The 22,416-nt window shown below is 52.2% G+C and overlaps 2 protein-coding genes across 6 annotated transcripts in view; one reads left to right on the forward strand and one right to left on the reverse strand.

Annotated features, from left to right (window-relative positions):
* The window catches only part of ESPN (espin), a 34,185-nt gene extending 31,975 nt beyond the window's left edge, over positions 1 to 2,210 (reverse strand). For all 4 annotated transcript variants that reach the window (XM_027565047.1, XM_027565046.1, XM_027565045.1 and 1 more), the window contains exon 1: positions 1,723 to 2,210. In XM_027565047.1, coding sequence (XP_027420848.1) covers positions 1,723 to 2,016 — 294 coding nt within the window. In that variant the 5' untranslated portion in view covers positions 2,017 to 2,210. The remainder of the gene's footprint in view (positions 1 to 1,722) is intronic.
* A 6,293-nt stretch (positions 2,211 to 8,503) lies between these two features.
* HES2 (hes family bHLH transcription factor 2) lies at positions 8,504 to 11,053 on the forward strand. Of its 2 annotated transcripts, none has more exons than XM_027565056.1 (4): positions 8,504 to 8,686; positions 8,772 to 8,867; positions 9,143 to 9,242; positions 9,322 to 11,053. In XM_027565056.1, the coding sequence occupies exons 1-4, from the start codon at positions 8,642 to 8,644 to the stop codon at positions 9,576 to 9,578; spliced, it is 498 nt and encodes a 165-aa protein (XP_027420857.1). In that variant the 5' UTR covers positions 8,504 to 8,641; the 3' UTR covers positions 9,579 to 11,053. The 2 variants fall into 2 exon arrangements, with proteins under 2 accessions (XP_027420857.1, XP_027420858.1); XM_027565057.1 differs by having other exon boundaries at positions 9,206 to 9,242.
* Positions 11,054 to 22,416: the final 11,363 nt, after the last annotated feature.

Consider the following 22,416-nt stretch of genomic DNA (forward strand, 5'->3'; position numbering starts at 1 on the left):
GGCTCCAGGGGATCCTGATGGCTCTGGGCCCCTGGGTGGGGGTGGAGAGGGAGGCCCCAGGAAGGAGAGGATCACAGGCCTGTGACCTGTCCCCAAGGTCTCAACAGCTCCAGAGGCCCCAGAAGCCTCACGTGCTGTGGCCTGCACCCTAAAGCTGCTTATCTCCCCAGGCTGAGCAGGGCCTGGGATCGAGGTCATCCTCCCCTACATACACACTTCCGCCCCCAGCACCCAAGCTGGCTGGGGCTAGAGGGCGGGGGACTTGATAAGCTGGGCACAAGGCCACCTGCTCCTCTACCTCCTCTCTAGCAGCTGGGGAGGCTTCCGGTCAAAGCTGGACACCCAAATCGGGGAGGCATGCCACCTCCCAAAAGGATGGGGAGGCACCACATGCCAGGAACTCCTGATAACGGAGCTGGCCCAGAGATAAGGGACCTGGCCATCTTCCAGGAAGGGTGGGATGGGGGGCCTTGCCATCCTGAGGCTAAAAGGCGGGGGGAATGGGGCCTGGCTATCCCTACGGCCCAGCCAGTCAGCTCAGAGTTGCCCCTGCCTCCTCTACTACATCCAGTTAACACAGTGGTCTCTTGCTAAGAGGAAAATGAGTTCTGTCCCTCCATCCTTGGCTTTCCCCTACAACCATAGGATCCTGCAAGTTCTGAACCCAGCCTACGATCCTACAGGACCTGGCCCTGCTGGCTTCTCCCTGCCTCATCCCACTTCAGACATGCTCACCTCTTTGCTGTCCCCATCACAGGACAGAATGTGTCCCCCTCAGGGCTTCGTACTTCCTGCTCCTTGTGTTCAGAATTCTCTGGTCATCACCTGGCCACTTCTTACCCATCAGCCAAAACTTCCTTCAGAGGTCACTCCTCGGGGGGGCCTTCTCTGGCCACCTTGCCCAAGCAGCTGCCTGATGCTCCCCCCATATGGCCTAGCAGTACCTGGTGGTACCTGGCTTACTCTCTAGCCTGTGTGTTTGCTGTTCAGTGTCCTGATGGACTGACAGTTCCAGGGGATCGGGAGCACACCTGGACCCCAGGTCTAGACCCTGCTGGATGCTCTGTTTCTGGCAGGACTGAGCAGGAAAGCTACGCACCAGACCTGAGCTGCCTCTTTTCATCCCACTCAGGAGAGGCCAGACTGGCTGATACCAGCCCGGTGGCCGCTGAGTGAGACCAGGTGGGGTCTCAGGCAGAAAGACTCAGGCTAAGCTGAAGAAGCTCGGAGGTGGGAAGGTGCTGATGTCCTGGGATCAGCTCAAATCCTGGGAAGGACCCCATTTACCAACTCCCCCCCTCCTTAGGGACACATGCAACTCAGCCTGGGGTGGGCTGCAAGATTTTGTGCACCACCCTTCCCAGACCTGATCCTGAAGGACATGGGCTTCTGACTCCAGGCCCTCCGTTCCCCCCGCCCACTCTCTCCCTGGATCAGTGAGTTTCCCACACCCTCACCTTAAATGCTATCCTGGTCGAGCCCAACTCCATTCCGGTTTCTCACCTGGTAATCTAGGTGGTGACGAGGGCTTGCCAGAGCATCTGCTCGGGTACTCTCAACCCAGGAGCCCACCCTGTCCCGAGTCCTTTGGAGGGAACTCCAAATCAGGCTTGGCTCCGCGGTGCCCCAAACCATCCACCCTTGAGCCACGAGGGCTCCAGGCCAGAACTCCTTCCTGGGGAGGAAGCCCCCTCGGGGGTCCAGTGAGCGGCGCAAACTCACATGCACTCCGCAGCCTCCCTGTGAGAGCAGCAACTGCAGGCAGGCGAGGTGGCCGGTGGCGGCGGCGTCGTGGGCCGGCGTGGCGCCGTTGCGCGCGCGGGCCGCAGCGGGCAGACCGGCCTCCTCCACCAGGAAGCGCAGACAGTGCAACTTGCCGGCGCGGGCAGCGTGGTGCACTGGCAGCGCGTCCAGCGGGTCGCGCAGCGAGGGCCCCAGCAGGCGGGCGGCGTGCAGGGACCGCAGCACGTCCAGGTCGCCCTGGCGCGCCGCCTGCATCGCCTGCTCCAGGGCCATGGTGCCGCCTGCGGCGCCGCGACCCGGGCTCAGCGCGTCCCCCGAGGCGCCATAAGCCCTTCCTCCGGCACAGGGAGAGCCGGCGGCCGGGCCGTCGGGGCCTGCGAGTCGGGAGGCGGAGCGGCTGCCGGCCCGGCCTCTGTCCCGCGTTGCCCAGCCGGCTCAGCTCGGCCTCCGCCGCGCTCTGGGGCAGGGGGCACCCGCGGCGCCCGGCTTAAGGCTCGAGCCTGCCCCCTCCCCCGCCCCGCCCCCGCCCCGCCCTCGACTCCGCCTCCGCTCCGAGCGCTCGACTGCAGCCACAGGGGCGGTGCGCCCAGGGACTTCTCTCCTAATTTATTATACTCCGGTCAGAACGGAGACCCCAGAGGGTGATCAGACTGGGTTCGAATTCGAGAGCCGTCCAGAGCGTCCAGACGAACTCATTCATCAATCCCGTGCCAGTTGGAGGCGCTGGGGACACAAGCCAGCAAACAGTGACCGTGTGATCAGAACAGGAAAACGGGGAGCTAGGGAGTGAGTTGTGGAGGCTACGTGGGCAGCCGGGGAAGGGCCTTCTGGGAAGGGGCGGTGGGCTGGGCTTTATTCGAAGGCGCACAGAGGAAAGCCCCAGGCCTGAGAGACTTGGGGAGCAAGGGCCACGCACCAGGAACCGGCCTAACAAGTCCTTAAGGGTTCTGGGTCTATGCCTTGGAGGGTGGGACGGGTGCTGGGCCCTCAGCCTTTCTGGGTCCCCCAGACCCCAATAACTGTCCTCAGATTTCAGATTTCCCGAGGAAGGGTGAGAAAGAAGGGGAAAAAGACAGGAAGGCCTGGTGTACTCTGGTTTCTGGTCCTAGAGACCCTGGGCTCAGAGAGCGCCCAGAGGTACCCTCCGGGGTGGGGGAGTCAACTGTGAGCTTGGGGCCCTGAGGCTGCCAAATAAAGAGAGACAGAGAAGCAGGCTGCAAGGGCTGGGGAGCGGGAGGGGGCGGGCACAGGGGAGGCACTCCAGAGCAGTCATCTGGGGAGCAGGCCTGGGACCCCTCCGCAAGGGTGCAGGATGGCCCTGGGAGGGCAGTGGGCCAGAAGAGCACACTTGCACCAATCTGCCTGCCTGCCTGGCCAGAAGCCCTTCGTGGGAGCTGGAGGGAGGCCCCGTGGGCTGGACAGGAGAAAGAACTGCTGGAAGACGGGCTGTGTAGCTGTAAGAACTCGATCAGCACACCCGGTGACCTTGAAACATCCGGTGTCCTTCCTCCTGATGGGAGTGGCCCTTCCTCACCACCTCCCCACTGGAGCCCTGCGAGTGCTCTGCCAGGGGCTGCTTTACCCAATGGCTAGTGGGACAGGCACAGGATGGTGCTGGAAATGCCTAGAGTGAAGTGTGTGTGTATGTGTGTGTTTTAGTTGCTCAATTGTGTCCAACTCTTTGTGACCCCATGGACTGCACCACGCCAGGCTTCCCTGTCTATCACCAACCCCCAAAGCTTGCTCAAGCTCATGTCCATTGAGTTGATGATGCCATCCAACCATCTCATCCTCTGTCGTCCCTTTCTCCTACTGCCTTCAATCTTTCCCAGCATCAGGGTCTTTTCCAGTGAGTCAGTTCTTCTCATCAGGTGGCCAAAGTATTGGAGCTTCAGCTTCAGCATCAGTCCTCCTAATGAATATTCAGGACTGATTTCCTTCAGAATGGACTGGTTGGATCTCTTTGCAGTCCAAGGGATTCTCAAGAGTCTTCTCCAATACCACAGTTCAAAAGCATCAGTTCTTCGGTGCTCAGTTTTCTTTACGGTCCAACTCTCACATCTGTACATGACTACTGGAAAAGCCATAGCTTTGACTAGACAGACCTTTGTGGACAAAGTCAAGTCTGCTTTTTAATAGAACAGTGGGTGTCCAATTACCTGGGGCCACCACTAAGTGGCGCCACATGCAGTGGACTTGGAGTGTCATGAGATTAGTCGCTCAGTCCTGTCCAACTCTCCGCAATCCTATGGACTGTAGCCCAGCAGGCTCCTCTGTCTGTGGGGATTCTCCAGGCAAGAATACTGGAGTGGGTTTCCATGCCCTCTTCCGGGGCATATTCCCAACCCAGGGATCAAACCCAGGTCTCTTGCCTTGCAGGAGGATTCTTTTCCATCTGAGCCACAAGGTACCCTCCTAAACTGGATCTTCTGGGCCTCAGTGGCCATATGGGTTTCTAGCCACTACCACCACACCAACCCATCTCACTCCCCCATGGGACCTGTGACTGCTGGGGTCTAGGACCCTTACCCAGTGGTTTTCAGACCAGGGGAGGGAAGAGTCTTAGCCTGGCAGCGTCAGCGATTCAGCTGACACTTGGTGCCTGCTAGAGCAGCCCTCCTACAGCCTACATAGTGGCAAGTGTACCCTGAGTGTTAGGGGTACTTTGAGGACAAAGAACTAAAGTGGCTTCTCTTTTCTGGGGGGTGGTACACCACACGGCATGTAGGATCTTCCCCAACCAGGGAACGAACTCATGCCCCCTGCATTGAGAACACAGAGTATTAACCACTAGATCACCAGTGAAGCCTGTAAAATAGCTTATCTTGAAGGCCCCTCCCTGTGCTTTCTCCATTAAAAAAAAAAATCCCTGCAATTCTTATCCTTTCTTCCAAGGGGCCCCTCATTCCTGGACACTCTCATGTATCACATGGTTTTATCATTCTGGGGATCAGATCACAGTGATGTGCTGCTGTTATGACACTGATCAAGGCAGAAGAGCTGTCCCTCCCACTGCCCATAAGGACACCTCCATAGGAGTCACCTGTGAGCACCCATCCTTGCTGACCGTCTTCTCAGACTCCTTTCTGAGGATGCCACTCAAAGTCAGGCTGAGATACAGGCCTTCTCTGTCCTTTTTGGGCTGCACTGTGTCCACTGGATCCTCCCAAGCATCTCTAGAGAGCCCATAACCAGCAAGAACACAGTTTTGGAAGACCTAACACTTACCAGGCATCATGCCAAGCTTCATCTGCATATTTAATCCCACAGGGATGCTATGAGAGAGGCACAACACTACCCCCATTTCACAGCTGAGAAAGCAGGCACATGGAGGTTCTTTTTGTTTTGCTTATTGCTTTGGTTTTTAACTTAATTGTAATTTTTTAATTTATATTTGGCTGCAGTGGGTCTTTGTTGTGGCACACAGACTTTCTCCAGTTGTGGTGCACTGACTTCTCATTGCCATGGCGTCTCTTGTTGCAGAACACAGGCACTAGGAGCATGGGCTTCAGTAGATGTGACACACGGGCTTACCTGCTCCATGGCATGCAGGATCTTCCAGGACCAGGGATTGAACCCATATCCCCTGTGTTGGCGGATGGATTCTTATCCACTGGATCACCAGGGAAGTCCTGGTTTTGCTTTTTATTTTATCTTGCCCGAGATGACACAAATAGTAAGGGGCAAAGCTCAGAGGCAATGCTCCTGTGCCTTTCCTTCTTCCCTCTGCCCCTGAAGTTCCCTCTGCCCAGAGCACCTCCAGTGTCCCCCGCCCTCCAGATATCAGTTTAGGGGCTCCCTCCTCCACCTGGAGATTCTTCTGCTGGGGTCAGGCATCTGCCCATCCCAGTTACGTGGAAAACACCTGTTCAGACCCATCTCCCCACTCAAGGGCAAGGACCCAGGTGAAATGTGTCCCCGCTGAACCCTAAGTGGTCTCAGCTTCCTTAAAGCCTGGATCCCCGAATTCTGTCCACTGGGTTGTCTTACCTAAGTTCCCTTGCTTATAAATGACTCCTTTCTCCAGATAAACCAGCAAAACCCCCAGAACTCTTCTGACGAAGGGAACAGCCATGGCGGACTAGAGGAGGGACTTTAAAATCTGGGGTAGGGATTCCCCTGGTGGTCCAGTGGTTAAGAATCTTCCTGCCAATGTAGGGGCACAGGTTTGATCCCTAGTCCGGTAAGATCCCACATGCTGCAGAGCAATGAAGCCATGTGCCACAATTACTGAGCCTGTGGTCTAGAGCCCAGGAGTTGAAACTGCAGAGCCCACGCGCCACAATACCGAAGCCTGCAGAGTCTAGAGCCTGTGCTCCACTCTTAGAGAAGCCATGGTAATGAGAAGCCCATGTACCCCACCTACAGAGTAGCCTCCACTTGCCACAACCAGAGAAAGCCCACACAGCTATGAAGATCCAGTGCAGCCAAAAGTAAATAAACAAACACAATTAAAAAGGAAAGGTTAAAAAACAAACAAAACAGAACTAGGGTAACTGGAATTTCCTCGCAGTCCAGTGATTAGGGCTCTGTGCTTCCACTTCAGGAAGCGTTGATTCGATCCTAGGTTGGGGATCTAAGATTCCGCATATGCTGCAGGACATAAATAAATAAATAAATAGTTAAAGTGAAAGTCACTCAGTCGTGTACGACTGTTTATGATCCCATGGACTATACAGTCCATGGAATTCTCCAGGCCAGAATACTGGAGTGGGTAGCCTTTCCCTTCTCCAAGGGATCGTCTCAACCCAGGGATTGAAACCAGGTCTCCAGCATTGCAGGTGGATTCTTCACCAGCTGAGCCAAAGGGAAGCCCAAATAAATAAAATTTGGGGTAACTGAAAAGGGAGTTTTCTCCGCCACCCTTTAGGCTTCAAAATGGTGGTCCACAGACATGGACAGGGCTGTTCTAGGAAGAACCTTCTTCCCCAGGAGTCAGGTTCAGGGTCTCTCAGCCAGGATGCAGATGTTGGTGCAGGGAGGGGGGCTGTTGGTACAAAGACAAATGAGCCAGTGTATGTGGCCCAGGTGTGGTAGGTGGGGATCAGTGAGGGATCCATGAGGTCCTTTTCTTTGAGCCCCTAAAGAATCATTAATGACCTCGGAGGAGACCAGCTCATAGGAGCTCTGAGCTCAACGACTGGAGGAGACAGTGGCTTAGGCATCCCCAGGCCCTACTCCACTAAATATGCCGATTTATTCTAATAGCTAGCACAGTCATCGGAGAAGGCAATGGCACTCCACTCCAGTACTCTTGACTGGAAAATCCCATGGACTGAGGAACCTGGTAGGCTGCAGTCCATGGGGTCGCTAAGAGTCAGACACGACTGAGCGACTTCACTCTCACCTTTCACTTTCATGCATTGGAGAAGGAAATGGCAACCCGCTCCAGTGTTCTTGCCTGGAGAATCCCAGGGGCGGTGGAGCCTGATGGGCTGCCGTCTATGGGGTCGCAGAGAGTCGGACACTACTGAAGCGACTTAGAAGCAGCAGCAACAGCAGCACAGTCATGGAGTGTAAAAGGGGTGAGAGCCAAACGGCCCTTAGGGTACAGCATGTATTCCACACAAGGTAGTCAGTCAGGTCTGGGCAGCACGAACTCCCCGACTCGCCAGGTTGCTCGTCCTTTTCCTGCATGGCGCGCTGCCCTCTCAAGCCCTGCGGGGGGAGCACGCGGCCTGGGGACTTCGGCCAAACGTCGAAGGTGGGGCTCGGAGATGGGTTGGTGGAGGGGATGGGCCCCCTCCAGCACTCGGGACAGCGCCGGTCGGCTCCACCCTGTGGTTCCTCCTCTCGGCCGGCCGGGGTCCGTGGGTCCAGCCCGCCCTCCTCCCGTGGGTCGGCCTGGCGGTCCGCCGTGCTGGCCGTTGCGCGGCCAGCCGGTTGAGGGCGGGCAGCCTCGAGCAGATGGGCGGGGGACGCCCAGCCAGTTTGCGGCAGCAACGGCCACGCGGCGCGGAGGCGGGCCCGGGGGCCGCTGGGGCCCGGGCGGGCAGGGAGAGACTGCGCCCAGGACCGCCCCGCCCCGCCCGTCACGTGAGGTCCGACTGTCCCGCGGGTGGGAGCCCGGAGGTGGAGCCAGTGAAATGAAAATGAGCTCCGAGTGCTCCTGGGTTGCCTCGTCTTCTTTGGGCCTCAGTTTCCCTATGCAAAACCGAGGACGAGGGTGTGGGGGCAGGTGTTCCCTTAGTCGGTGAAGGCTGGAGGACTCTATGGAGCCGCAGGGGGCTTAGTCCTGCCTGGCCAATTTCCAGCCGTTGGAGCCGGGGCAAGTTGAGATCTCTTTCCGGGCCTCAGTCTCCCCTTCCAGCCCCGCAAGCCAACTGATGGGGCGAGGAGTCCCTCCCCGTAGTAGAAACCTGAGCTGAGTAGTAACTCCCTGACGCCGGGGACTTGGGGGTCCCGCCGCCCCTGGGTCCCCTGCCCAGGCCCAGGGCGGGGCTCAGAGGAGCCGCTGATCTCGAACGAGAGAAGAAAGGCGTCGCTGGACAAGGAAGGGCAAGGGCCTGGCCCCAACCTCTTCCCTCCAGCCCACACACACCCCCGCAGGTTCTCTGGGAGGAAGGCGCCCCAGGCCCGCGACCCCGCCGCAGATGGGACGCCAAGGCCTGGAGCGGGATCCCGGGGGCCCCGCCGTCCCCCCTCCCGCCCCCACCCCGAGCAGGAACAAAGGCGGAGGTGGGACCCACAGGCGGCCTGACTCCGCGGGGCGGGGCGGGGCGGGGCGGGCCCGCTGCCTCCTTAAAGCCGGGCTGCAGGCGTGGCGCGCGCACCACTGGCTCCCGCTCTGGTCGTGCACCGGACCTCCCTGCGGGCCTCGGTCTTCTTTCGGTGTCCGCGCGCTGGCGCGCAGGTCTCCACCGGCCGGCCCCACAGCGGCGCCACTTTCCCGCCGAGAATGGGGCTGCCTCGGAGGGCAGGGGACCCGGCGGAGCTGCGCAAGGTAGGAGCCAGGGGACTGGCGTCTGGGGGCAGAGCGGCGAGGGCTGGGGCCTGGACGTAACCTCGGCCTACACGCCCGCCTGCAGAGCCTGAAGCCGCTGCTGGAGAAGCGGCGCCGCGCACGCATCAACGAGAGCCTGAGCCAGCTCAAGGGGCTTATTCTGCCGCTGCTGGGCAGGGAGGTGAGTGCTGGGGCCTCGGGGCTCCGCCGGGCGCACTGGGGCTGGGGGTAGGGGTCCCTGGGCGCGGGGCGAGGAGGCCAGGCGGGCAGAGATCCTCTTGCCCCAGGAGCCGATAAGGGGCCAACGTGCGGCGCCCAAGGCTCGGGGAGGCCACCCACCGCGGGCCACGGCGCGCGGAGCACCCAGCTCCTGGTAGCGCGGTGCTCACGGCAGCCTACGGGAGGTCTGTCTTGTTTGTACGTTTATCTGTCCCTTTCCTTCGTGGCCCGGCGCAGAGCTCCCGCTATTCTAAGCTGGAGAAAGCGGACATCCTGGAAATGACCGTGCGCTTCCTGCAGGAGTTGCCTGCGTCCTCCGGCCCGACGGCGGCGCCCAGTGAGTGACCCCACCCCGCCCCTGCCCGGCCCCGCGGCCAGCGCTCCAGCCCGCGCCTGACGCCGCTCTCTGTCCGCAGCACCCTCCGACAGCTACCGCGAGGGCTACCGAGCCTGCCTGGCGCGCCTGGCTCGCGTGCTACCCACCTGCCGCGTTCTGGAGCCTGCGGTGAGCGCTCGCCTGCTGGAACACCTGCGCCGGAGGGCGGCCAGTGCCACCTCCGACGGCGGGCGCTCTGGGGACCCTTGCGGCCCGCCAGCGCCCTCCCCGCCGCCCGCCCCCTCGCCCTCACCACCCGAACCTCCCCGGAACTCGGGTCTCTGGAGGCCCTGGTAGCCCCCAGGGCCGTTCTACGGACCTTGCTGACTGCGTGGGACCAGGGGCGCTGGACAGACTCAGGAAGCTCTTGGAGGCAGCTCCCGTTCCCACCACAAGGGACCAGCCTGGTACTTACAACCGGGGCAGATCCGGATGTCTCTGATCTGTGCTGGCAGACTGAAGTCCACCGGGACCCAGGAAATAAGGAGAGAGGCCCAGGTTCAGTTCCAGTTTGGGACGTCTGGGCTGGAAAAAGCCTCCTGCCTCAGCAGGCGGAAGGGCTCGGGAGCTGGGCCGGTCACAGCTGCCCCCAAAGCCCACACACCTGCCCCAGTGCTGGCAGCAGCCCAGGCGCTGGGCCAGGAGCTCACCTGAGCCAGGTGCAGTCATCTGCTCTGACTGGTCGTGCTCTCCCAGCCCCGCATGATTCTGCCTCCTTGCCAACATCCTGGGAACCTCTGGGCAAGCGGCAGCAGTGGCCTGAAGGGCTCTGCGGGCGGGGGAGCCTTGACCTCCACTCCTGGCTTCCTGCCTAAAGCTTCCAGTTAATTATAGGGACAGGATGCCCCCAGGGCTGTGTGCCTAGAGGTGGGGGCTTCCTTAGGTAAGCTCGGGAAGGATTTATTCCCTCAAGCACTAAGTTAGCACCTGTGTACCGCACACCAAGCCCGGTGGTCTTGGGGTGTGAAGAGGGATACTACAAGAGTGAGGATGCCCTGTGGCCTGGAGGAAGCTTGCTGCCTTGAAGGGCCGGGCCTGGGGCCCAGCACAGAGCCAGTGCTGATGCGGTTAGCCTGGGGCAGCAGAAACTCAGAGGATGACATGGCAGGTTGAGGAACAGGAGTCCACTTTTCTCATTTTCTCTTTTGAACTGCTCTCTGCTACTGTCAGGGCAGATAAGTGGAAGCAACTTGTTCTTAAGATTTTTCTGGCTTCCCCATGAAAGCCAGAGAGACTTTGAAGGTGCGGAGGGGAGGGGGTGCTGTGGATCCCAGCAGCGGGTGCCAGATGATCACCTGTTCCCCCCCAACTCAGTCATGTTCCCAGCATCTTCTGGGGCTTCACGGAGCATTTATGGGAGATGGGGAGTCCTCACTCCCCATCCCCAGTCCCCAGTCCAACCAGCCTGTGTGAGGGACTGGGGCACTGGGGCAAGAAGATAGAGCTGATTGCAGGGGGGGGGGGGGTGGTCATTAAACTGAGCTATATGTCACATAAATCCGTGATGACCTAGGCACTGACTCCAGTGGCAGGTTTTGGGGAAGCTGCGGGCGTCATTGAAGAAGTCAATGTTAAGACAGGAGGGTGAGCTCCTGGCAAGGTGGGCTGTCCTACCACCTGTCTGGGCCAGCTGGCTGGACTGTATGCTCCTGGAGGACAGGGCTGGAGCTGAGTGTACCTCTTTGTCCCCAGGGAACTTGGCACGTGGCGAGTGCTCAATAAACATCGTGAGCTAATAAACAGGTGATGTGACTGGTCCATGCTCTATGGAACCCCGACAGCCTGGTTTTTGACTCCCGCCCTCCGGATCCCTAATATCTCTTTGAAAAGCTGCTGCACCACAGCCCATACTCCCCAGGACAAATGTGGGGGAGGGAGTGGAGAGGGGGGAGGGCAGTCCCTGGGAACACAAGCCTGCTTGCCTGAGCGCCCAGGAGCAAGTGGAGGAGGGCAGGTAATCCACAAGCCCACGTCCACTTTGTGAGTTCAAGTTTCCTCCTTGAGTCAAGGACTTCTATTCCTTGGGCACACCCTGGGCAGGCTCCTTGACCCTTTAAATAAGAACTTTCAGTAGGGGTTTAAACTTGGTAAGAACTGACCCACTAGAGGCCACTGCTTTCTTCTGAGCCCATCTGGGTCCCCAACTCTGTGACTCTCGTTGACCTGCCCCTAATCAAGCCATAAGACAGGCGGTCAGGGGGCGGGTGTGTTTAGGCCAGTGACTCACAGGGTCAGGCATTCTGGGGTTCTGAGGCTAGTCAAACCCTGGCAAGGAGATGAGGCATGCCCAGGCAGGTGAGGTTCTGTGCCCGAGGTGAGAAGCTGGTTTCCCAGCAGGGACATGCAGGAGCTGTCTAGAAGGTCTCAGCTGGTCCTCCAAGCTGGGCTTGTGAAATAGGGACACCAACAGCCCTCCTCCACAAGGCACCTGCTGGCGCCTCCCTCAGGCAACTCCCCAGGTATTCCCAGGGCCCTGTCTCGTGGTCAAAGGTGAGCCCTGGGCAGAGCAGGCTCCTAAGGTGTGGGAGGGAGGTGGCCTCATTCAGGACCATTGAATGAGCCTTACAAGGCTCACAGGGTGCCCAGCAGACAGCTCTTGCGACATTCTCTCTGCTCTGGTCCTGTGACTGAGTCTAGCTGCGTCTGGTTATCATGCTTGGTTGGAGAAAAGGCTCCCACGTCTCGAAAACCAGTGGGTGAAATGGTCCAATGACCTAATGACGGCGGGAGCATTGAGCTGTCGAGGAGACTCAGGCTGGGGCCAGGTCGCACCCAGCCCGCTGGCACCAGTCACTTTGGAGAAGGCAGGTGTGGTTTCCATGAGTGAGAGAAAAGAGCAGGTTATCGAGGAGGACTCTCTAATAAACATTTACAAATTGCTCTGCCCTGGCTGGGAAGCCCAGATTCCGAGGCTGAGTCTTCCACGAGTTTATCTGGAATAAAATCGGAATGAGCATAGCCTGTGGGGACTGTCTGGAAAAATCTGTGCCTTTGAAGTGTCCTCCCCAAAGTGCTTTGGGGCGACCACTCTGGAGACAGGGCAGCACAGAGGGGGCTGTCCCCGCCATGTGCAGCCACCTCATACATCAATAAGCAGTCATATTTACTTTTTTATTTTTAATATTTATTTATTTGGTTGTGCTTGGTCTTGTGGCATTCAGGATCTTCAGTCTTCATTGTGGCATTCGGGATCTTTAGTTGTGGCATGGGAGATCTAGTTCCCTGACCACAAATCAAACCTGGAACCCCTGCATTGGGAGCAAGGAGTCTAAGCCACTGGACCACCAGGGAAATACTTACTTTTTAAAAACATACCCCACCCAATGGTGTTATTTCCCTTGGTTTTCCTTCTTGTCTGGCCCCCTGCCAGTGTGGCCGTGTCTCTGGGGTGCATGTGCCTGTGTGTGTGTGTGTGTGTCCCTGAGCAGCCAGGTGGCCACCCTGCAGAGAGCTGCCTGGGCATGTGAGGAAGGGGAGAAGGCAGCCACCCACCGAGGGTTCCCGGTGAGCAACTGGTTTCACTTTGGGTTTTGAGAGGCCCTGGCAAAGCCCCAGGCTCTTAAAGCAGCTATAATAAAACTCTGAATGGTTTCAGGAGCGTGAGAAAGGCACTAGAGGGCACGCCCTAGATGCACACGTGGTGTCTTGTTACAGAAGGTCCACTGGAGGGCAGTAGGGAGCAAGGGCTGGTGGCTGGTCACAGGACAATGCTTTGTGAGCCCAGGGTACCCTGGTCTGGGGCTAAGGAAGGAGAGTTTCAGCTGATTATGTGTTCACTGCTGGTTCTGTTTGGAGGGCGGGCAGGAGAGCCCTATGTCTTGGTGCTCAGTACATTAAAAATGTCTGGGAAGGGACTCGCCTAATGGTCCAGTGGTTAAGACTCCATGCTCCCAGTGCAGGGGCCTGGGTTCAATCCCTGGTAGGGGAACTAGATCCCACATGACTCAGTGAAGACCTGGAGTAGCCAACCACCCCCCCCCCCCAAAAAAAAAAATCCCCAAACAAAAACCAAACCAAAAGCCTCGGGGAACATAGGACAAAGTGCTTAAAAAAATAACCATTTTGGACTCCAGGAATCAGAGACAAATCCAGGTTTTATGGGGACTACATTTTGAGGCCCTCTGTAAGAAAACATGTAAAATCATGAGTATAGATTTAGGATGGAGATGAATATTCAGAATGAAAAATCAGTTGCATCAAGCTAGCGCTGCCTGCAGACTCCTGTTCTGTCCCTTTACGTTTCTCTTTAAGCAATTTACCAACCTGCTTCCATAGGATTGCTTCCTGGTGATACCCTCTCCCCCACCCTCACCCCTCCCTTCTGCTCCTAAAACATTCTGCTACCTGTCCTTGCTTGTGGGCAGACCCAAGCTTAAGCCTCATCAGCCGCATGGTAATTCCATTTCTGCCCAGACTGTATCCTGGGTCTCCTGCAATGACAGTAATAAGATAAATACCTCCTCTTTGCTTCCTCCATTTGTTTTAGGCTATAAATTACAAGGTATAAAGTGGAAGTGTTAGTCACTCAGTAGCATCCAACTCTTTGCAACTCCATGGACTGCCAGGCTCCTCTGTCCATGGAATTCTCCAGGCAAGAATACTGGAGTGGGTAGCCATTCCCTTCTCCAGGGGAACTTCCCAACCCAGAGACTGAACCCGGGTTTCCTGCATTTCCAGTGGATTCTTTACAGGGTATAGATTCACACAAACATTTACATCATTCAATTCCCCCCACCTTTGCACCACCTGGGAAGCTGGTGAAATGCAGATTCCTGGGTCCCACCTCCAGGGGTTCTGATTTTCTGTGTTTGAGTCAATACATTCACACCTTTCACTTGAGACAGGGTTAATTTGACTGAGTGGGAATTCCCTGGCAGCCCAGTGGTTAGAATTCAGTACTTTCAGTACTGGGGCCCAGGGTTCCATCCCTGGTCAGGGAACTAAAATCGTAAACAGTGCAGGAACCATCTAGATATTTATAAGTAAAGTGTACATGCATAAAAATTGACAAATTATAGTTGTACAACCTGATTCATTATGATAAAATAGATATACTCATGGAAAGTGAAAAAGTGAAAGTGTTGGTCACTAAGTCATGTCCTACTCTTTGTGACCCCATGGACTGTAGCCCACCAGGCTCCTCTGTCCGTGGGATTTCACAGGCAAGAATACTGGAGTGGGTAGCCATTCCCTTCTCCAAGGGATCCTCCCAACCCAGGAACTGAACCCAGGTCTCAATCTGAGCCACCAGGGAAGCCCATACTCATGGAAACCACTCCGTAGATCAAGACACACAACATCAGCAGCCCTCCAAAAGTCTCCTTCCTGCTTGAGCAAAGAGGCCACACCCTAGTACCGGGGATGCTGGGGGCTGGTCTGGGGGGAATGGGAAGTTAGCCCATTCAGTGGGCACAGAGTTCCCCTTCTGCAAGATAAGAAGAATTCTGGAGATGGACAGTGGTGATGGTTACCCAATAGTGTGAATGGACTTAATACCACTGAACTGCACACATAAAAATGGTTGAGATACTAGATCTTATGTGGATTTTACCACCATGCAATACATTGAAAAATACCTTATCTGAGACGTCCTCAGTGGTCCAGTGGTTAACGCTCTGCCTTCCAATGCAGGGGGTGCAAGTTTGATCCCTAGTTGGGGAACGAAGGTCCCACATGCTGTGGGGTCCGGCCAAATTTTTTTTTTTTTTTAAAGATACCACATTTGGAATTGGGGCAGCTATTCAACTGAGTCCTTCAGGCTCCATCTGGTTTTCACAGTGACCAGTCTGGTCAATTAAATGAAGCTGTGACGCATCTCTTAGGTTTTTAAGTGTGGCAATAATTCTTGCCACTTTGGGAATCTAGGTTGTTTTGATTTACTATCTTGGCTGTGGGCTGTTTGGAAGTTTGCACTTTTTTTTCAAACTGTGTTAGTAATCCCGTGACAACTTTAGCAGCTTATGAATATATGTACTGTTAATTTGATATATGCTATTAAAAATTATCCATCCATTCCAAAACGAGCACGCTTTAAAAAATGATACCTAATGATAGACGTATGTGATAGTGCTTTACTTCTAAACAAAGAATGACATAGAAAGGATTAAATTAATAGACATCTATTTTCCCACTATGCTTTCATTAATTTTCATCATATGTGTTTTCTCTACCTTTGATTCCAGCTAAAAGCATATTCTAAGGGATTTGATTTAGGTCATACCTGAATGGTCTAGTGGTTTTTCCTACTTTCTTCAGTTTAAGTCTGAATTGTGCAATATAGAGGTCATGATCTGAGTCACAGTCAGCTCCTGGTCTTGTTTTTGCTAACTGTATAGAGTTTCTCCATCTTCGGCTACAAATAACATAATCAATCCGATTTTGGTATTGACCATCTGGTGATGTCCATGTGTAGAGTCATCTCTTGTGTTATTGTAAGAGGGTGTGAGCTATGACGAGTGCTTTCTCTTGGTAAAACTGTTAGCCTTTGCCCTGCTTAATTCTGTACTCCAAAGCCAAACTTGTCTGTTACTCCAGGTATCTCTTCACTTCTTACTTTTGCCTTTCAGTCCCCTTTGATGAAAAGGACGTCTTTTTTTGGGTGTTAGTTCTAGAAGATCTTGTAGGTCTTCATAGAACCGTTCAACTTCAGCTTCTTCAGCATTAGTGATTGTGGCATAGACTTGGCCTGCTGTGATATTGAATGCTTTGCCTTGGAAACGAGCAGAGATTATAATGTCAGTTTTGAGATTGCACCCAAGTACTGCATTTTGGACTCTTTTCTTGATGACGAGGGCTACCTCATTTCTTCTAAGGGATTCTTGTCCATAGTAGTAGATATAATGGTATGGTCATCTGAATTAAATTCACCCATTTCTGTCCATTTTAATTAACTGATTCCTAAAATGTTGATGTTCACTCTTGCCATCTCCTGTTTGACCACTTCCAATTTACCTTCATTCATGGACCTAACATTCCAGGTTCCTATGCAATATTGCTGTTTACATTATCAGACTTTACTTCCATCACCAGTCACATCTACAACTGGGCATTGTTTTGCTTTGGCTCAGCCTCTTCATTCTTTCTGGAGCCTTTTCTCCACTCTTCTCCAGTAGCATATTGGGCACCAACTGACCCGGGGAGTTCATCTTTCAGTGTCATATCTTTTTGCCTTTTCATACTTTTCATGGAGTTCTCAAGGCAAAAATACTGAGGTGGTTTGCCATTCCCTTCTCCAGTGGACCATGTTTTGTTAGAACTCTCCACCATGATCCATCCATCTTGGGCGGCCCTACATAACATGGCTCATGGTTTCATAGAGTTAGGCAAATCTGTGATCCAAGTGATCAGTCTGGTTAGTTTTCTGTGGTTTCCATTCTGTCTGCCCTCTGATGGATAAGGATAAGGGGCTTATGGAAGCTACCTGATGGGAGAGACTGGCTGTGGGGGAATCTGGGTTTTGCTCTGATGGGGGTTCGTGACATTGTACAGGAGGCAGTGATAAAAAACCATCTCCAAGAAGAGGAAATGCAAAAAGGCAAAATGGTTGTCTGAAGAGGCCTTACAAATAGCTGAGAAAAGAAGAGAAGCAAAAGGCAATGGAGAAAAGGAAAGATATATTCATCTGAATGCAGAATTCCAAAGAATAGCAAGGAGAGATAAGAAAGCCCTCTTCAGTGATCAATGCAAAGAAATAGAGGAAAACAATAGAATGGGAAAGACCAGAGATCTCTTCAAGAAAATTAGAGATACCAAGGGCACATTTCATGCAAAGATAGGCACAATAAAGGACAGAAATGGTATGGACCTAACAGAAGCAGAAGATAGTAAGAAGAGGTGGCAATACACAGGAAAACTTTACAAAAAAGATCTTAATGACCCAGATAACCACAATGGGGTGATCAGTCACTTACAGCCAGACATCCTGTAGTGTGAAGACAAGTGGGCCTTAGGAAGCATCACAATGAACAAAGCTATGGAGGTGATGAAATTCCAGCTGAGCTATTTCAAAATCTAAAAGATGATGCTGTTAAAGTGCTTCACTCAACATGCCAACAAATTTGGAAAACTCATCAGTGGCCACAGGACTGGAAAAGCTCAGTTTTTCATTCCAATACGAAAGAAAGGCAAAGCCAAAGAATATTCAAACTAATGCATAATTGCACTCATCTCACATGCTAGCAAAGTAATGCTCAAAATTCTCCAAGCCAGGCTTCAACAGTACGTGAACCGAGAACTTCCAGATGTTCAAGCTGGATTTAGAAAAGGCAGAGGAACCAGAGATCAAATTGCCAATAGCTGTTGGATCATCAAAAAAGCAAGAGAATTCCAGAAAATAATCTACTTCTGCTTCATTGACTATGCTAAAGCCTTTGACTGTGTGGATCACAACAAAATGTGGAAAATTCTTCAAGAGATGGGAATACCAGACCACCTGACCTGCCTCCTGAGAAATCTGTATGCAGGTCAAGAAGCAACAGTTAGAACTGGACATGGAATAATGGACTGGTTCCGAATTGAGAAAGGAGTATGTCAAGGCTGTATATTGTCACCTTGCTTATTTAACTTGTATGCCGAGTACATCATGCAAAATGCTGGACTGGAGGAAGCACAAGCTGGAATCAAAAAGCTGGGAGAAATATCAATAACCTCAGATATGCAGATGACATCACTCTTATGGCAGAAAGGAAAAGGAACTAAAGAGCCTCTTGATGAAAGTGAAAGAGGAGAGTGAAAAAGCTGGCTTAAAACTCAACATTCAAAAAACAAAGATCATGGCATCTGGTCCCATCACTTAATGGCAAATAGATGGGGAAACAATGGAAACAGTGAGAGACTTTATTTTCTTGGGCTCCAAAATCACTGCAGATAGTGACTGTGGCCACGAAATTAAAAGTTGCTTGCTCCTTGGAAGAAAAACTATGACCAACCTAGACAGCATATTAAAAGGCAGAGACATTACTTTACCAACAAAGGTCTGTCTAGTCAAAGCTAAGGTTTTTCCAGTAATCATGTATAGGTGTGAGAGTTGGACCATAAAGAAAGTTGAGCACTGAAGAATTGCTGCTTTTGAACTGTGTTGTTGGAGAAGACTCTTGAGACTCCCTTGGACTGTAAGGAGATCCAACCAGTCAATCTTAAAGGGAATCAGTACTGAATATTGATTAGGAGGACTGATGCTGAAGCTGAAGCTGCAGTACTTTGCCACCTGATGCAAACAGCCAACTCACTGGAAAAGACTCTGATGCTGGGAAAGATTGAAGGCAGGAGGAGAAGGGGACGTGATGTGATGTGATGGTTGGATGGCATCACTGACTGGATGGACATGAGTTTGAGCAAGCTTTGAGAGTTGGTGATGGACAGGAAAGCCTGGCATGGTGCAGTCCATGGGGTTGCAAAGTGTTGTATACGACTAAGTGACTAAACAGAACTGAAAAGCATATCCTATTGAGTTTTTTTTTTCTTTTTCTACTCAGTTCTTTATTTTCCCAACCTTGTTTTTTTATTATTAATTTTTGTCTGTGGTGGGTCTCTGTTGCTGTGTGGGCTTTACCTAATTGCAGCAAGAAGGGGCTACTCTTCATTTTGGTTCATTGGCTTCTCTTGTTGCAGAGCTTGGGCTCTAGAGTGTGGGCTCAGTATGTGTCACATAGACTTAGTTGCTCTGCAGCTTGTGGGATATTCCTGAGCCAGAAATCGAACCCTTGTCCCCTGCTTTGGTAGGTGGGTTCTTAACCACTGGACCACCAGGGAAATCCTCAAGCTCATTAATATGACTTTTCTATGTCTAATTCAGATATGGAAAGCTGTAGGATCCTATAATATGGATGGAACAATGAGCATAAAACTAACATAGAAGGTTCACCAGTCTATATTCTTATGATTCACGTGATGTAATACTGTTTCCCTATAGGTCAGGTTGTTGTCATTGTTGTTTTTCAGTCACTCAGTTGTGTCTGACTCTTTGCGATTCCATGGACTGCAACACGCCAGGCTCCTCTGTCCTTCACTATCTCCCAGACTTTGCTCAGGTCCACATCCATTGAGTCGATGATGGTACCTAACCTAACCGTCTCATCCTCTGTCATCCCCTTCTCCTTTTGTCTTCAGTCTTTCCTAGCATCAGGGCCTTTTCCAATGAGTCAGCTCTTTGCATCAGGTGGCCAGAGTATTGGAGCTTCAGCTTCAGCATCAGTCCTTCCAGTGAATATTTAGGATTGATTTCCTTTAGGATTGACCGGTTTGAATTCCTTGCAGTCCAGGGGACTCTCAAGAGTCTTCTGTAGCACCACAGTTTGAAGGCATCAATTCTTCATCACTCAGTGTAGGTCAGATGCAATTATCTAAACTCAGGAAATTGCTGACTTAGAGGTTTACATTTCATCTACCCTACTGTGTAGGATAGGTCTCGGAATTCATGCGGAGGCTGTGCCAGATATCAAGTCTCTATATTCCAGTCTTACTTTTGGGGACCAGAGAAATGACCACAGTGTCCACACACTCAGTGGATCCATTGGGAGCCATACAGGACCAGGAGTTCATTTGTTATATGGCCTTCACCATGTCCCCACTCTCAGGGGGACATGTGACAACATTTGAGAGCTCCAAGGATCAGTGTGAACTCAGACTCTGTGTCCAGTGGTCCTGGAAATGTTTGCACACTCACCCCTGGGGTATAGTTATCTAAATAAGTGTCATACACTCCTATGAGGACGGTTGGGGGAATCATTACTCTATATGTAGGCCTGCTTTCAGTCACAAGGTCCTGGAAACCCAGGCTTCCTTCAACCAGTGGGTTCTGGGTTCAAGAATTGTCTCAGGGATGGAAGACCCACAAGGAATCATTAGTTCAAAAATTTTTTTTATTGTAGTTGATGTACAATGTTGTGTCAGTTTCTGGTGTACAGAAGAGTGATTCAGTTGTACACACACACACACACACACACACACATATATGTTCTTTTTCATATTTTTTTCCATCATGATTTATTATAGGATATTGAATATAGTTCCTTGTGCTCTACAGTAGGTCCTAGTCATCTATCCAGTCTATATATACTAGTGTGCATCTGCTAATCCCAAATTCCCAATCCATCCCTCTCCCACCCCCTCCTCCTTGGCAACCCCCAGTCTCTTCTCTATGTCTGCGAGTCTGTTTCTGTTTCATAGATAAGCTCTTTTATGCCATATGTTAATGAAAACATTACTTTTCCCCTTAATATATATTTTATTGAAGTAGCGTTGACTTATAATGTTTTAGGTGCACAGCAAGGTGATTCAGGTCAGGATCGAATAGTGGGTTGAATAGTAGCCCCTCTAAAAATCCACATCTACCTAGAAACTCAGAGTATGATCTTAACTGGAAGTAGGGTTTTTGCTGATGTAATTAAGTGAAGATGAAGTCACATTGGATTGTTGTTGTTGCTGTTCAGTTGCTAAGTCATGTCCAACTCTTTGCGACCCCATGGACTGCAGAGCACCAGGCCTCCCTGTCCCTCATCAACTCCCAGAGTTTGCCCAAGTTCATATCCATTGAATCAGTTATGCTATCCAACAATCCAATGTGTACCATACTGGATTAGATGCAGTCTAAATTCAGTGACTGATGTCCTTATAAGAGGAGAGGAACATAGGGACTCAGAGAGAAGATGGCCGTGTGAAGATGGAGGCAGGGATCGGAGGGATGTGGCCACAAGCCAAGGAACATCTAGGGTCACCAGAAGCTGGAAGAAAAGCAAGAAAGGATTCCTCTCTAGAGCCTTCAGAGGGCACACTCCTGCTGACACCTGGATTTAGTGCTTCTGGCCTCAGAATTGTGAGAGAAAATGTTGAGAGAAAGTGCTTCTGTTGTTTTAAGCCATCTGGTTTATGGTACTTTGTTATGGCAGCCCCAGGAAACAATATACTTGATATGCCTTTCCATGTTGCATGTGTTGTGTGGTCAGTTGCTCAGTTGTGTACTACTCTTTGTGACCCCACGGATTGTAGCCCGCCAGGCTCTTCTGTCCATGGAATCCTCCAGGCAAGAATACTGGAGTGGTTTGCCATGCCCTTCTCCAGGAGATCTTCCCAATCCAGGGATCAAATCCAGGTCTCCTGCATTGCAGGCAAATTCTTTACCATCTGAGCCACGAGGGAAGCCTCTAAGAAATACACACTACTATATGGCAGAAAGTAAAGAGGAACTAAAAAGCCTCTTGATGAAAGTGAAAGTGGAGAGTGAAAAAGTTGGCTTAAAGCTCAACATTCAGAAAATGAAGATCATGGCATCTGGTCCCATCACTTCATGGGAAATAGATGGCGAAACAGTGGAAACAGTGTCAGACTTTATTTTTTTGGGCTCCAAAATCAGTGCAGATGGTGACTGCAGCCATGAAATTAAAAGACGCTTACTCCTTGGAAGGAAAGTTATGACTAACCTAGATAGCATATTCAAAAGCAGAGACATTACTTTGCCAACAAAGGTCCATCTAGTCAAGGCTATGGTTTTTCCAGTGGTCGTGTATGGATGTGAGAGTTGGACTGTGAAGAAAGCTCAGCGCCGAATTGATGCTTTTGAACTTTGGTGTTGGAGAAGACTCTTGAGAGTCCCTTGGACTGCAAGGAGATCCAACAAGTCCATTCTCAAGGAGATCAGCCCTGGGATTTCTTTGGAGGGAATGATGCTAAAGCTGAAACTCCAGTACTTTAGCCACATCATGCGAAGAGTTGACTCACTGGAAAAGACTCTGATGCTGGGAGGGATTGGGGGCAGGAGGAGAAGGGGACGACAGAGGATGAGATGGCTGGATGGCATCACCGACTCGATGGACGTGAGTCTGAGTGAACTCCGGGAGTTGGTGATGGACAGGGAAGCCTGGCGTGCTGCGATTCATGGGGTTGCAAAGAGTCGGACATGACTGAGCGACTGATCTGAACTGAACTGATATATAAAATAATCAACAAGGACCTATTATATAGAGAACTGTTTTAATATCTTGTAATAACCTATAATGGAAAATAATCTGAATATGTGTTTGTGTGTGTGTGTAAGTGCTTAGTCACTCATTCATGTCTGACTGTAGCCCGCTGGGCTTCTCTGTCTATGGGATTTTTCAGGCAAGAATACTGGAGTGGGTTGCCATTTCCTTCTTCAGGG

Source organism: Bos indicus x Bos taurus, chromosome 16, assembly GCF_003369695.1.
Source record: "Bos indicus x Bos taurus breed Angus x Brahman F1 hybrid chromosome 16, Bos_hybrid_MaternalHap_v2.0, whole genome shotgun sequence".
NCBI classification, from domain to species: Eukaryota; Metazoa; Chordata; class Mammalia; order Artiodactyla; family Bovidae; genus Bos; species Bos indicus x Bos taurus.